Genomic DNA, 12,917 nt, shown 5'->3' with positions numbered 1-12,917 from the left:
CAGAGGGAATGCTTAAAATGTGTCCCAGTCAGTATTATGTTGGCTTTGGGTTTGTCATAGATGGCTTTTATTATATTAAAGTATATCCCTTGTATGCCAATATTGTGGAGAGATTTTTGTTTTTTCTTTTAAGATGGAGTCTTGCTGCGTTGCCCAGGCTGGAGTGCAGTGGTGCGATCTTGGCTCGTTGCAAACTCCACCTCCTGGGTTCAAATGATTCTTCTGCCTCAGCTTCCCAAGAACCTCAGATTACAGGCACACATCACCACACTTGGCTAATTTTTGCATTTTTAGTAGGTATGGGGTTTTGCCATGTTGGCCAGGCTGCTCTTGAACTCCTGACCTCAGGTGATCCTCCCATATTGGTCTCCCAAAGTGCTGGCTTTATAGGCGTGAGCCAGCATGCCTGGCTGAGAGTTTTAATCATAAAGGGATACTGGATTTTGTCTAATGCATTTTCTGCATCTGAGATGATCATATGATTTCTGTTTTTAATTCAGTTTATGCGGGGTATCACATTTATTGACATGCAGATGTTAAACCATCCTTGCATCCCTGGTATGAAACCCACTTGATAACGGCAGATTACCTTTTTGATATATTGTTGGATTTGGCTAGCTAGTATTTTGTTAAGGATTTTAGCATCTATGTTCCCCAAGGACATCAGTCTGTAGTTTTCTTTTTTTTTTTTTGGTTATGTTCTTTCCTGGTTCTGATATCAGGGTAATGCTGGCTTATAGAATGAATTAGGGAGAGTTCCTTCTTTCTCTGTCTTGTGGAATAGGGCCAAAAGGACTGGTACCAATTATTTGAATGTCTGGTAGAATTCTGCTGTAAATCCATCTGCTCCTCAACTTTTTTGGTTGGTAATTTTTAAATTACCATTTCAATCTTGCTGCTTCTTATTGGTCTGCTCAGGGTATCTAATTCTTCCTGATTTCAGCTCAGGGTATCTAATTCTTTCTGATTTCAGTTAGGAGGGTTGTATTTTTTCAGGACCTTATCCAACTCTTCTAGGTTTTCTAGTTTATGTGTGTAAAGGTGTTCAGAGCAGCCTTGAATGATCTTTTGTATTTCAAGGCTACTATGGTGTCAGTTGTAATGTCCCCTGTTTTCTTTCTTAGTGAGGTTATTTGGATTTTCTCTCTTTTCTTAGTTAATGTTGCTAATGATCTCTCAATTTTATTTACCTTTTCAAAGAACCAGCTTAGCTTTTTGTTTCATTTATCTTGTGTATTGTTTGTTTGTTTCCATTTCATTTAGTTCTGCTCTGATCTTGGTCATTTCCTTTCTTCTGCTGGGTTTGAGTTTGGTTTGTTCTTGTTTCTCTAGTTCTTTGAGGTGTAACCTTAGATTGTGCTCTTTGAGACTTTTTGATGTAGGTGTTTAGGGCCATGAACGTTCCTCTTAGCACCACCTTTGCTGTATCTCAGAGGTTGTGATAGGTTGTGTGATTATTGCCATTCAGTTTAAAGAATTTTTAAATTTTGATCTTGATTTTGTTTTTGACCCAATGCTCATTCAGGAGGAGGTTATTTAATTTCCATGTATTTGTATGGGTTCCTTTTGGAGCTGATTTCCAACTTTATTACACTGTGGTCTGAGAGAGTGCTTAATGTAATTTCAATTTTCTTAAATTTACTGAGGCTCATACTATGGCCTATCATATGCTCTGTCTTGGAGAAAGTTCCATGCACTGTTGAATAGAATGTATATTTTGTGGATGTTTGATGAAACATTCTGCATGTATCTGTTAAGTCCATTTGTTCCAGGGTAGAGTTTAAATCCATAGGTTTTTTGTTGACTTTCTGTCTTGATGACCTGTCTAGTTCTGTCAGTGGAGTACTGAAGTCCCCCACTATTACAGTGTTGCTGTCTATCTCATTTCTTAGGCCCATGAGTGATTGTTTTATAAATTTGGGAGCCCCAGTGTTAGGTGCAGATATGTTTAGGATTGTGATATTTTCCTGTTGAACAAGGCCTTTTACCATTATATTCTGTTCCTCTTTGTCTGTTTTAACTACTGTTGCTTTAAAGTTTGTTTTATCTGTTGTAAGAATAGCAACCACTGTTCACTTTTGGTGTCCATTTGCATGAAATGTCTTTTTCCACTCCTTTACTTTAAGTTTATGTGAGGCCTCATGTGTTAGGTGAGTCTCCTGAAGGCTGCACATGGTTGGTGCGTTCTTATCCATTTTGCAGTTCTGTATCTCTTAAGTGGAGCATTTAGGCCATTTACATTCAGTGTTAGTATTGAAATGTGAGCTGCTGTTACTTTCATTGTGCTCTTTGTTGCCTGTGTACTTTGGTTTTTTGATTTTGTTTTTTAACTTCCATTTTTGTTTTATAGCTTCTGTGAAATTTATGCTTTCAAGAGGTTTTGTTTGATGCATTTCCAGGATTTGTTTCAAGATTTAGAGCTCCTTTTAGCAGTTCTTGTACTGGTGGATTGGTAATGGCAAAATCTCTCAGCATTTGCTTGTCTGAAAATGGCTGTATCTTTCCTTCATATATGATGCTTTTACTGGATACAAAATTTTTGTCTGATAATTGTTTGAGTAAGCTGAAGATAGGTCCCCAATCCCTTCTAGCTTGCAGGGTTTCTGCTGAGAAATCTGCTGTTAATCTAATAGGTTTTCCTTTATAGGTTACCTGGTGCTTCTGTCTCACAGCTCTTAAGATTCTTTCCTTTATCTTAACTTTGGATAACCTGATGACCGTGTGCCTAGGTGAAGATCTTTTTGAGATGAATTCCCCGGGTGTTCTTTGTGCTTCCTGTATTTGGCTGTCTAAGTCTCTAGCAAGGCTGGGTAAGTTTTCCTCAATTATTCCCACAAATATGTTTTTCAGGCCTTAAGAATTATCTTCTTCCTCAGGAACACCAATTACTCTTAGGTTTGGTTGTTTAACATAATCCCAGACTTCTTGGAGGCTTTGTTCATATTTTGTTATTCTTTTTTCTTTGTCTGTGGTCTTGGGTTAATTCAAAGACCTTGTCTTCAAGCTCTGAATTGTTTTCTTCTACTTGTTTAATTCCATTGCTGAGACTTTCCAGAGCATTTCACATTTCTAAATGTGTGTCCAAAGTTTCCAGACTTTCTGACTCTTTTTTCTTTAAGCTATCTATTTCTATGAATAGCTCTCTCTTCACTTCTTGTATAATTTTTTGGATTTCCATGCATTGGACTTTGGCTTTCTCTGTTGCCTCCCTGATTAGCTTAATAACTAATCTGAATTCTTTTTCAGGTAAATCAGGGATTTCTTCTTGGTTTGGATCCACTGCTCGTGAACTAGTGTGATTTTTGGGAGGTGTTGAAGAGCCTTGTTTTGTCATATTAGCAGGGTTGGTTTTCTGGTTCCTTCTCATTTGGGTAGGCTGTCAGAGGGAAAGTCTAGGGCTGAAGGCTGTTGTTCAGATTCTTTTGTCCCACAGGGTGTTCCCTGGATAGAGTACTCTCCCCCTCTTCCTATGGATGTGGCTTTCTGTGAGCCAAACTGCAGTGACTGTTGCCTCTCTTCTGGGTGTAGCCACCCAGCAAGTCTACCTGGTTCTGGGCTGGTACTGAGGGTTGTCTGCATAGAGTTCTGTGATGCAAACTGTCTATGGGTCTCTCAGGTTTGGCTACCAGTGCCTTTTCTGGTGGAGGTGTTGAAGGGTGTACTGGACTCCATGAGGATCCTTAGCTTTGGTGGTTTAATGCTGTATTTTTGTGCTGGTTGGCCTCCTGCCAGGAGGTGATGCTTTCCAGAAAGCATCAGCTATAGCAGTATGGAGAGGGACCATTGGTGGGTGGGGCCCTAGAACTCCCAAGATTATATGTCCTTTGTCTCCTGCTACCAGGGTGGATAGGGAAGGACCATCAGGTGGGGGCATGGCTAGGCATCTGTGAGCTCAGACTCTCCTTGGGTGGGTCTTGCTGAGGCTGCTGTGGGGTAAGGAGGTGAGATTCCCAGGTCACTACAGTTGTGCACCTAGGAGGATTATGGTTGCCTCTGCTGAGTCATGCAGGTTGTCAGGGAAGTGGGGGAAAGCCGGCAGTCACAGGTCTCACCCAGCTCCCACGCAAACTGAAGGGCCAGTTTCACTCCCACCGAGCCCCCCACATTAGCCCCGAGTCTGTTTCCAGGGGGAGAGCAAGAGGGGCTTGAAAACTTGCCCGAGGCTATCTGCCTCCCAGCTGGGAAAGAAAAGGGCTTTAGTTCTTTCCCTGCCTGTGAAGTCTGCATGCTTGATTTGCACCCTTCCTTGAGTTCTAACCAGGAGACTCCTGGCCCTGTTCAAATTGTTACAATATTCAGTTAGAGAATCCCTTCTCCCCATGGAGTTTTTCCTCCCACGCCTCTGGCCACCCTCCGGATGGATCCCTGTGGTATGTGCTGCTTAGGGACCCAGGGAGCCCGCAGGGCCTTTCTGCTGCTTCCTCTACCCCTGTATTTCACTGGGCTCTCTAACTTGACTCTGCTCCAGATAAAGTCGGAAACTTCTCCTGCAAATAGACCTTCAGCTTCTCCAGTGGGGGTGTGTGTTTGGGAGAAGAGGGTCTCCCTTTCCCACTTCTGCAGTTGGGACACTCACAGTATTTGAAGTGCCTCTCAGGTCCTGCAGGAGCAGTCCGCTTCCTTCAGAGAGTCTGTGGGTCCTCTCGGGATTGCTCGTTTGTGCTTGCAGTGGATCTGGAGCTAAAATTCACAATGCGAGCCTCCACGTGCTGCTTTGCCTGGAGCTGCAATCTAGTCCTACCTCCTGTCTGCCATGATCCCCTGAATCCAGTATTGCACAAAATCTATGTGCAATATGTATATGTTAAATCATCTCCAGATGAATTATAATACCTAATACAATGTGAATACTATGTTATACACTTTACATTGTATTTTATTTATTTATTTTTTTAGATGGAGTCTTGCTCTGTTTCTGAGGCTGGAGTGCAGTGGCACAATCTCGGCTCACTGCAACCTCTGCCTTTCGGATTCAAGTGATTCTCCTGCCTCAGCCTCCCAAGTAGCTGGGACTACAGGCATGTGTCACCATGCCCAGCTGATATTTTGTATTTTGAGTAGAGACATGGTTTCACTGTGTTAGCCAGGATGGTCTTGATCTCCTGACCATGTGATTCGTCCACCCTGGCCCCCCAAAGTGCTGGAATTACAGGTGTGAGCCACCACATCCAGCCTATTTTTATATTTTAAATCAAATTTCTCAATTCATGGTTGGTTGAATCTGCAATATGAAAACCATGGATAGTGGGATTTAGAAAGGTCTTCCCTGCTTGGAGAGTATTAACAAAAATTCATGTTTTCTTTTACTCCTTCTGTGGCTATTTTTCTAAGTTTACATCTTTGAAGCATCAGCATTTATTTTGGTATAGAGTTAAGAGTTGGTATATAACTTTCTTGTTTTACAGATGGTTATCCAATTGTCACAGTATTTTCTATTGAAGAATCTTCTTTCCCCCTACTGATCTGAAATGCCAGTTTTATTATGTGCAAAATTCTTCTATTATTTGGATCTGTTTCTTGACCTTCTGTTAATCTGTCTGACAATCAATAAGCAAATACCACAGACTATCTTAATTATTGTAGCTGTAATGTGTTTCCTATCTGGTAGAACTAGTTCCTCTCATTTGTCTTTTCCAGAATATCCCTGCCTATTCTTTAGGAACTTAGAATAATCAGTTGGTATTTTTCTTAGGATTATACTATAATTACAAATCAACTTAGGGAAAATTTATATCTTGAGGATGCTGAGTCTTCCCATCCATGGATGTTGTATACTTCTGCATTTAGTTCTACTTTTTTACCCTCTCCCCCCTTTTGGTGAGCCTCTGGAACACTTCAAAGCCTTTTTCATATATATAATTCTTTAATACATTTACCTTTAAAGTTAGGTATGTACTCCTATATGGGTAATGTTATCAAATATAGATCTAATTTCTAAACAGATGTGGCAATACAAACTATTATCTATGGTTTTATATAAAAGTAATTACTTTTTGTTTTGAGTTTGTTAAGTGCCTGGTTCTTAAAACACAGCAAACTCAGGCTTGAAAAATTCACCAGGACTATAGCCATAAAACATATCTCTTTTTGACTACAGCTAATAAATATTTCTCTCCTAAAATGTTTTAGCATCAAAACAGAACTCATCGGATTTTTAGAAACTTTTGCTCTATTTTGGCTTTGTTTTCAATTTTGAGAGTACACAGATCTTAGTGGTGTTGCATTACCTAGTAACAATTTTTATTTAAACTAAAAATACAAAACTTACCTCCTAAATTCATTCCAGCTTGAAGACATTTCTGAAGTCTGCAAGCAGGACAATTCTTTCGTCGAATCTTATCAATGATGCAATCATTTCTTCCAGCACATAAATAGTTGTGTTGCCCTGATTAAATAAAAATAACTGTTAAAATAGAGTATACTACCATAAAATATTAATATGTATGCTCAGAATATAAAATTTCTTTCCTGCCTTGAAAGCTCTTCCTCAAAAAAGTAAAAAATGTGACTTGTGGATAATATAGAGAAGGAGATGGTCAGCTTAATGCAGCTGAGACTTTAGATTACATATGATAACATTACACTTATTTCCAAACAGGTTCCCAGATGAGCAGAGCCCTGTTTCTCCATTGTTTGAATTTTTTGATAGCTGCATGGGATCAGGCAATAATGCACATTTCCTGCAGATATCACAACAGCACCAATCTAAACAAAAGCCCTTCTGCAGCTGTTTAAGCTGCTATGCCTGCCCACCATTTATACGTGTGACTTCACTGGGATTTCACAGTAATTTCACTTTCAAATTACAAAACTGGAAATACTAAACTATTTCATCCTATAAAACAAACTGGAACTAAAAAAATTCAGATGTGGGCACAGCACAGGCTTAGAGAGTGGCATCTACTGGTAAAATATGAAATTGTAGCCTCCCTTTATTAGTATTTATTCAAAAATATTTACCAGATACCCACTGGGCACCAGGCACTACTAGGGGTGAACAAGACAGAAAAAAGCCTCTGCTCTTAACTTTCATTCGATTTGGGGGAGACAGACAATAGACAAGGTGATTAGATAAAATGTACAAGATGTTAATAATAAGCACTAGGGAGAAAAACGAAGTGAACAGAGAAGGTGATTTTTAGATAAAGGTCTATAGATCCGTCAGTCTTATACAACCTGTAATCTAACTGTGTGGGCATGTCAGGGAGAATGTACACCAGAAAGAAGGAAAAGCAAATGTGGTAGGGATAAAGGTGAGGGCTAATTACTTGGCATGTTCTAGGAACAGCAGGGACACCAGGGTGAATGAGCAGAAGAAAATGAGTAGAGAGTAAGAAAAGACGGTGATAAAGAGCTAATGTGAGCCAGATCACATAGGTCCTTAGAGGTCATGTTCAAGACTTTGGCCTTTACTCTGAGATGAGGCCACTAGACTAGAGGGCTTTGAGCAGAGGAGTCAACTGATGCGATTTACATTTCATAGCATCACTCTGACTGCTGTGTTGAAACTGACTGCAGTGACTGAGGACAGAAGTAAAGAGATCAGGGGCAAGGAAATTATTATAACCTAGGGAAGAGGAAAGTGGGCTGGGTTATTGTGGTAGCAGTGGCAGTGGTAGAGCTGCTAGGATTTGCTGACAGACCAGAGGCAACGGGGAGTTAAGGAGGCCTTAAGATTCTTGGGCTAAACAAGTAGAAAAAGGGAGCTGTCATTAATTAAAAAGGGGAAGACAGAAGGAGCCAATGGTTTATTGGGAATGACCCCAACTCAGTCTTGGACATGGCAAGTCAGAGAAGCCTTACAGGCATCCAAGTGGAGGGGTCAGGTCCGCGGTTAGAAAGAGGGCTGGGCTAGAGATGCCACCAGCTTATGGATGTTATTTTAAGCTGTAGACTGGAGACAGAAGCCTGAGGAGTCATGGGTTATTGAAAACATGTAGACAAAGGAGAGAGAGAGAGAAGCCCACTGATTACTGCAAAGTAGTGAACAGGCTCCAAAGCACTCCCTTCTGTGTACCATCATGTTCCCTTAAGAATTACTAAGTAAATTACAGTAAATACTCAATGAAAATGATGTGTATCACTTAATATAATTAAAATAATTTAAAGTATATTCTCTAACTTTATAGTAAATCTTGGTAATGATAATAACAACAACATAATAGTAACAGAATAGGGAAACCTATCAAAGTGAAGAAATGAAACCCCACCATTATAATAATCTAATGCCTTTTCTAAAAATTGGAAGGCTCTTAATGAATATGGGTAGGTGTACATAATTACACGAAGGCAATCAATATCCATGGTAAAAATGGTAACTGATAAATATAACGTTTCATGATGCTGTAGGGCAGCTTAGAGAGGTTTCCACTTTTAAAATAAAATTTTAATGCCACGTTAGAGTTCTATCTTAGTTAACCCATGCAACAAACCCTATGACAAAGGTAAGATCATTATTGCTACTATTCACCAGAAGAAACTAATTCTAGAATTGATAAAGTGACTTCCCAAAAAGATTGCGTTGGAAGCAGAATTTAGAAAGTCTGATAATATTGCTGTACCTCAAGACCAGCAGAGGGTTTTCTAAATACTAATCTGCAATATAATTTACTGTTGGTCTAATAAGACATTGAAGGTACTCCTTGGAAATGTGAAGCAACAAAATGTTGAGTGAGGCACCCTCTACTAGCCAGCATTTCTACTGACAACTGACATTATGTGCCCTTTGCATATTATGTGATTGAATACAAAATACAGATTTCATCTATAATACACACTGAACTGAATAAACTTTAAAGTCCAAAGAAATAACTAAATGTAAGTTAAATTTGTTTTAATTCAATGTGCACTTATGGGGAACCTCCAATGTGTTGCAGGGTCATGAATCCTTTGCATAAGGGTTGGTCTGCTGTAGCCTAAGATTCACTTCTGTGAATTTTCAATAAATGTAACTAAGACTTTTTAGATAGTACGCATACAAAATGGAAAAAAAATGACCACTGTCTTATAAACACATTGGAAGATTTTCTCCTTTGGGTGTTCAAAAACAGAGACTTTCAAATGCTAGACTGTTCCATAAGGATTTAAAAAAATAAATACCCTTCAAAAATTTGTTACTGTAACAATGCAGGATGATTTTCTTCCCAGAACAATATTTTATCTTCCACAACTAGGATAGGAGAGTTGTAAGAGACTGTTGCAGACATGTCATCACCATTTCCCGAAAATTTTGTCATTTCGATTTTTAGTTGCATAAACATTGAAAATTTAAATTACACCTACCCAAACATGTAATGTGTGTGTCTCATTGCTTAATTCACATAAAACCAACACATCACACAACCAAAATCTGTCCAGTAGGACTCAGGGAACTTTAGTCATCCACCCAACTATGTACTCGAGTTCAATATACCTCCTGCTTGAGGTTGGGGCTGTTTTTTGGACACAATCTAAAAGACAGAAAGCTTCTGAGGTTAGGATAAATTTGAAGGACGTACCCAGACGCTTAGGTCAGTTAGTATATGTGTAACACAAGTTCAAAGACTTATAGGAAAACCAGATGAACTAAAATGAAAGGGAAAATAAAAGCAAAAATGCTTTATGGACTTAAAAAATAATAACAAAGTTGAGTTCAAAAACAAATGAGAGATATCTTTTTTTCTATTGTTTTAAACTATGGTATTGCTTTTACCTGTAGAATAATTCAGTAAGTGTTTAAAAGCGAATCTTATTAATTTAAAAGTTACTGTATTCAATAAAAAGTGTCTTTTACAATTTTCAATTACCTTGAAATCAAGAAGCAACTTTTTATTATGCTTGGGCTGGTCCCAACTGAGAAAATACAGATTGTGTGACATGCAGGTCTCTAAGCATCAATAATGTTAAGAACAGAACAGCAGAAAAATGAAGGGCAAAGAGGAGAAAGCACGATGCAAAGGGGACCAGCTTTGCAACCAGGATCCATTGGGGTCCCAACCTACCTCAGTCAATAAGGAGGTATCAGAGCCTCTGCCAGGTGGGTCAATGTTTCTGAGCATATCTTGATCTATAAAATGCAAATAGTAATGCCTGCTTTCCATATTGCTAAATGGATTCAAATGAATAATATATGCATAAAGCAAGAAGCAAAAAGCCTGGCCTGAAGAAAGAACTCAAAAAATAAAATAAAATAATAAATAATAAATAAAGGTGGTAGTGATGACCTATTTTGTTAGCTCACTTAAAAAAAATGTAGGACGATAAAATTCAAAGAACAAAAATCAACTCTTAATGAAAGGTAAGTGAGTAAAGAGCATCCTGTGGGAGCAGACTGTCACCCTTGAGTAGGAAGGTCTCTAGATGAAAAGAGTCCACTTGAGACAAGACAAATGCCATTCAGCTCCAAACCCATCTGAGTCTTTAGCTTTCTTCTAAAAGCTGGCAAGGATGTGACGGTGTTGAACTATATCTTTAGGTTAAACACAGGACAAAAAGCTGGGATCTGTTTGAAACTCAGCTAAGAATTCTAGGGTAGAATTATTAAGACTAAGCATGGGATAAGATTCTGGAAAGCTGTAACTTCGTTGTATTATTGCTCTTGGTATCTCTTATTTTTATACATTACTTAATGTCAAGACTCTTAAAAGTAAGGAGGCACATACACTCAGGGGCAGAAGCAAAGGTGAGCCTGGGAGACCGAATTCCATTTTGCCAGGAGCCTTGAGGGAAACTGCAGCCCAGTGGACAAGAGAAGGCAGTGGTAGCTGATATTTACCAAAAAGTGGGTTGAGAAGCAAGACCCTCGGAAAACAAGAAAAAGAGGGAACATGTGTTCCCAGACAATGAGTTAATTCCATTCCACAGAGATTTTTGAAGGCAGCATATAAAAAGGTAAAATATGGTCAATTTCTTCCAAGACCTTATACTCTAGGGTTTAGGATGAGGTTGGAAAATCGAAATGATGAAGATAAATCTACTCATGTAACAAACCTGCACATGGACCTCTGAACTTAAAAATTAAAAAAAAAAGATAAATCATATGGTCTTGATATGTTCTGACTTTAAAGAAGAAAGGGATCATTTTGGAGTTGGGGAATGAGTCAGCCTTTATGGAGAAGGAAAGTATCTGGGGTAAGCCTTAAGTAATGTTCTGGATCTGAAACATGAAAAGGACAGATGTACAGGTGTTTCATACTAAGAATTAGCCCAGGGACGGCCGAAACACAGTTAAGTGTGCAGTAAGCAACTGGTCTGGCTGGCAGAAGACCAGGCAGGGTGGGTGCAGGAAAGGAACAGACAATATCCACACAGTCTGGTAGCCTGGCCACTTCCAGAGGCTGCCAATGCCCTGTGGGCTCCAGAGCCCCTTCCTCTCTTCTGGGTTTCAGCCTCATGCATCTACCTGTCCACTGAATGTTCCCACCTGAATGTCTGACACTTCAGTCCCTCCCTGTTCACCAATCGAATGTCACATCCCCTCTCCCCACACAACCCCCTTCCCACCTGCTACACGCCCAATTTTAAAGCTACAAGCAGTTATACGAACCATAAGTTGCAAGTTATCTGTGATTTACACCACTTCTCCCCACAATCCTCTACATTCAACTTCTGGCAAAGTACTGATAATTCTCCCTTTTAAGTGTCTTTTGAGTTCTATCTATGTCCATCAGTACATTCCTCATCACAGGATCTCTTGGTTATACTGAATTATTGAGTTTGAATCCCTGTTACTATCTGTGTGACTTTAGAGAAGTTACTTAATCTTTTCATATATCAGTTTCCTGACTTGTTAAACAAGAATTATAAAAGTGCCTATCTCATGAGTTATCATGAAAATGACACACCACATAAAGCACTTAAAATAGTCACTGCTATGCAGTAAGGATAAAATGAGTAGTAGCTGTTATCACTGCATTTCTATGATTATCATTATTACTCTTATCATGTATTACTGTGTATTAACAGTATAATTTCAATGGACTTGTAACTAGTCTACCTGCCTCTACTAATTAATTCACCACTTCTAAATCAAATGATCCTAATTTCAATTTAAAAGTTATTAAAAAAAAAAAAACTCTTACAAAGACATCAATAGGTTAAAAAAAGAAAGAGCCATTGTGGTTGAAATGAAGCTGAGAGGTATCCGTGGAGTTTCCCTCCATCTGTTCCCATCAGTGGCATGGAAGGCACAACATGGGAAACTCAGGCCTCCAGGGCAGGCACCGAGGACCCGGTCCTCAGCAGAAGTTTCTCCATCTTCTGTACAGCCTGCACGGGTATGCCCCTGAATCACAGATCTGATGATGACATCATCTGTTTAAAGGTCTTCTAGGACCCTTCACTACTTCAACTCTCAAGTCTAAGCTCTTATAACCTCCATATTCAATGTGAGTCGAGGCAGTGGGGCACAGGGAGAGGAGGCCGGCAGGTCAGGGCTCAAAGATGTGGCTGAGCAAAACTTACGACTATTTCAGAAAGAGGAACTGAAGCTTGGCCAGAGGCATATCATCTAATAATACTGGATTACGTTTATTGGTGGGTTTCGTTTGGGTGTTTTGGGGGGTGGGGGACAGAGTCTCAGTCTGTAGCCCAGGCTGGAGTGCAGTGGCATCATCTCAGCTCACTGCATCCTCTGCCTCCCTGCCCCAGTTCAAGCAATTCTCCTGTCTCAGCCTCTGGAGTAGCTGGGATCACAGGCATGTGCCACCATGCCCAGCTAATTTTTGTATTTTTAGTAGGAACGGGTTTCACCATGTTGCCAGGCTGGTCTTGAACTCCTGACTTTGTGATCCACCTGTCTCAGCCTTCTAGTTTGGGTGTTTTTTTATTGGTATGTATTGTTCCTACTATGGCTGTGAAGGACAATATGCTTACGGCTTATTTTAAGAAATCAAAGAACTCAGAAGATTGGTCCTTTGCCTGCTTGTATCTGTTCACAG

The 12,917-nt window shown here is 39.6% G+C and overlaps 1 protein-coding gene across 5 annotated transcripts in view; it reads right to left on the bottom strand.

The window, feature by feature from the left end:
• NR3C2 (nuclear receptor subfamily 3 group C member 2) overlaps positions 1 to 12,917 on the bottom strand; it is a 354,517-nt gene that overhangs the window by 104,563 nt on the left and 237,037 nt on the right. For all 5 annotated transcript variants that reach the window (XM_074395653.1, XM_074395654.1, XM_074395652.1 and 2 more), the window contains 1 exon segment: positions 6,269 to 6,385. In XM_074395653.1, the coding sequence (XP_074251754.1) occupies positions 6,269 to 6,385 (117 nt within the window).

The sequence above is a fragment of the Saimiri boliviensis genome, chromosome 3, assembly GCF_048565385.1.
Source record: "Saimiri boliviensis isolate mSaiBol1 chromosome 3, mSaiBol1.pri, whole genome shotgun sequence".
Lineage (NCBI taxonomy): Eukaryota > Metazoa > Chordata > Mammalia > Primates > Cebidae > Saimiri > Saimiri boliviensis.
This window is presented reverse-complemented; position numbering and strand designations above follow the sequence as displayed.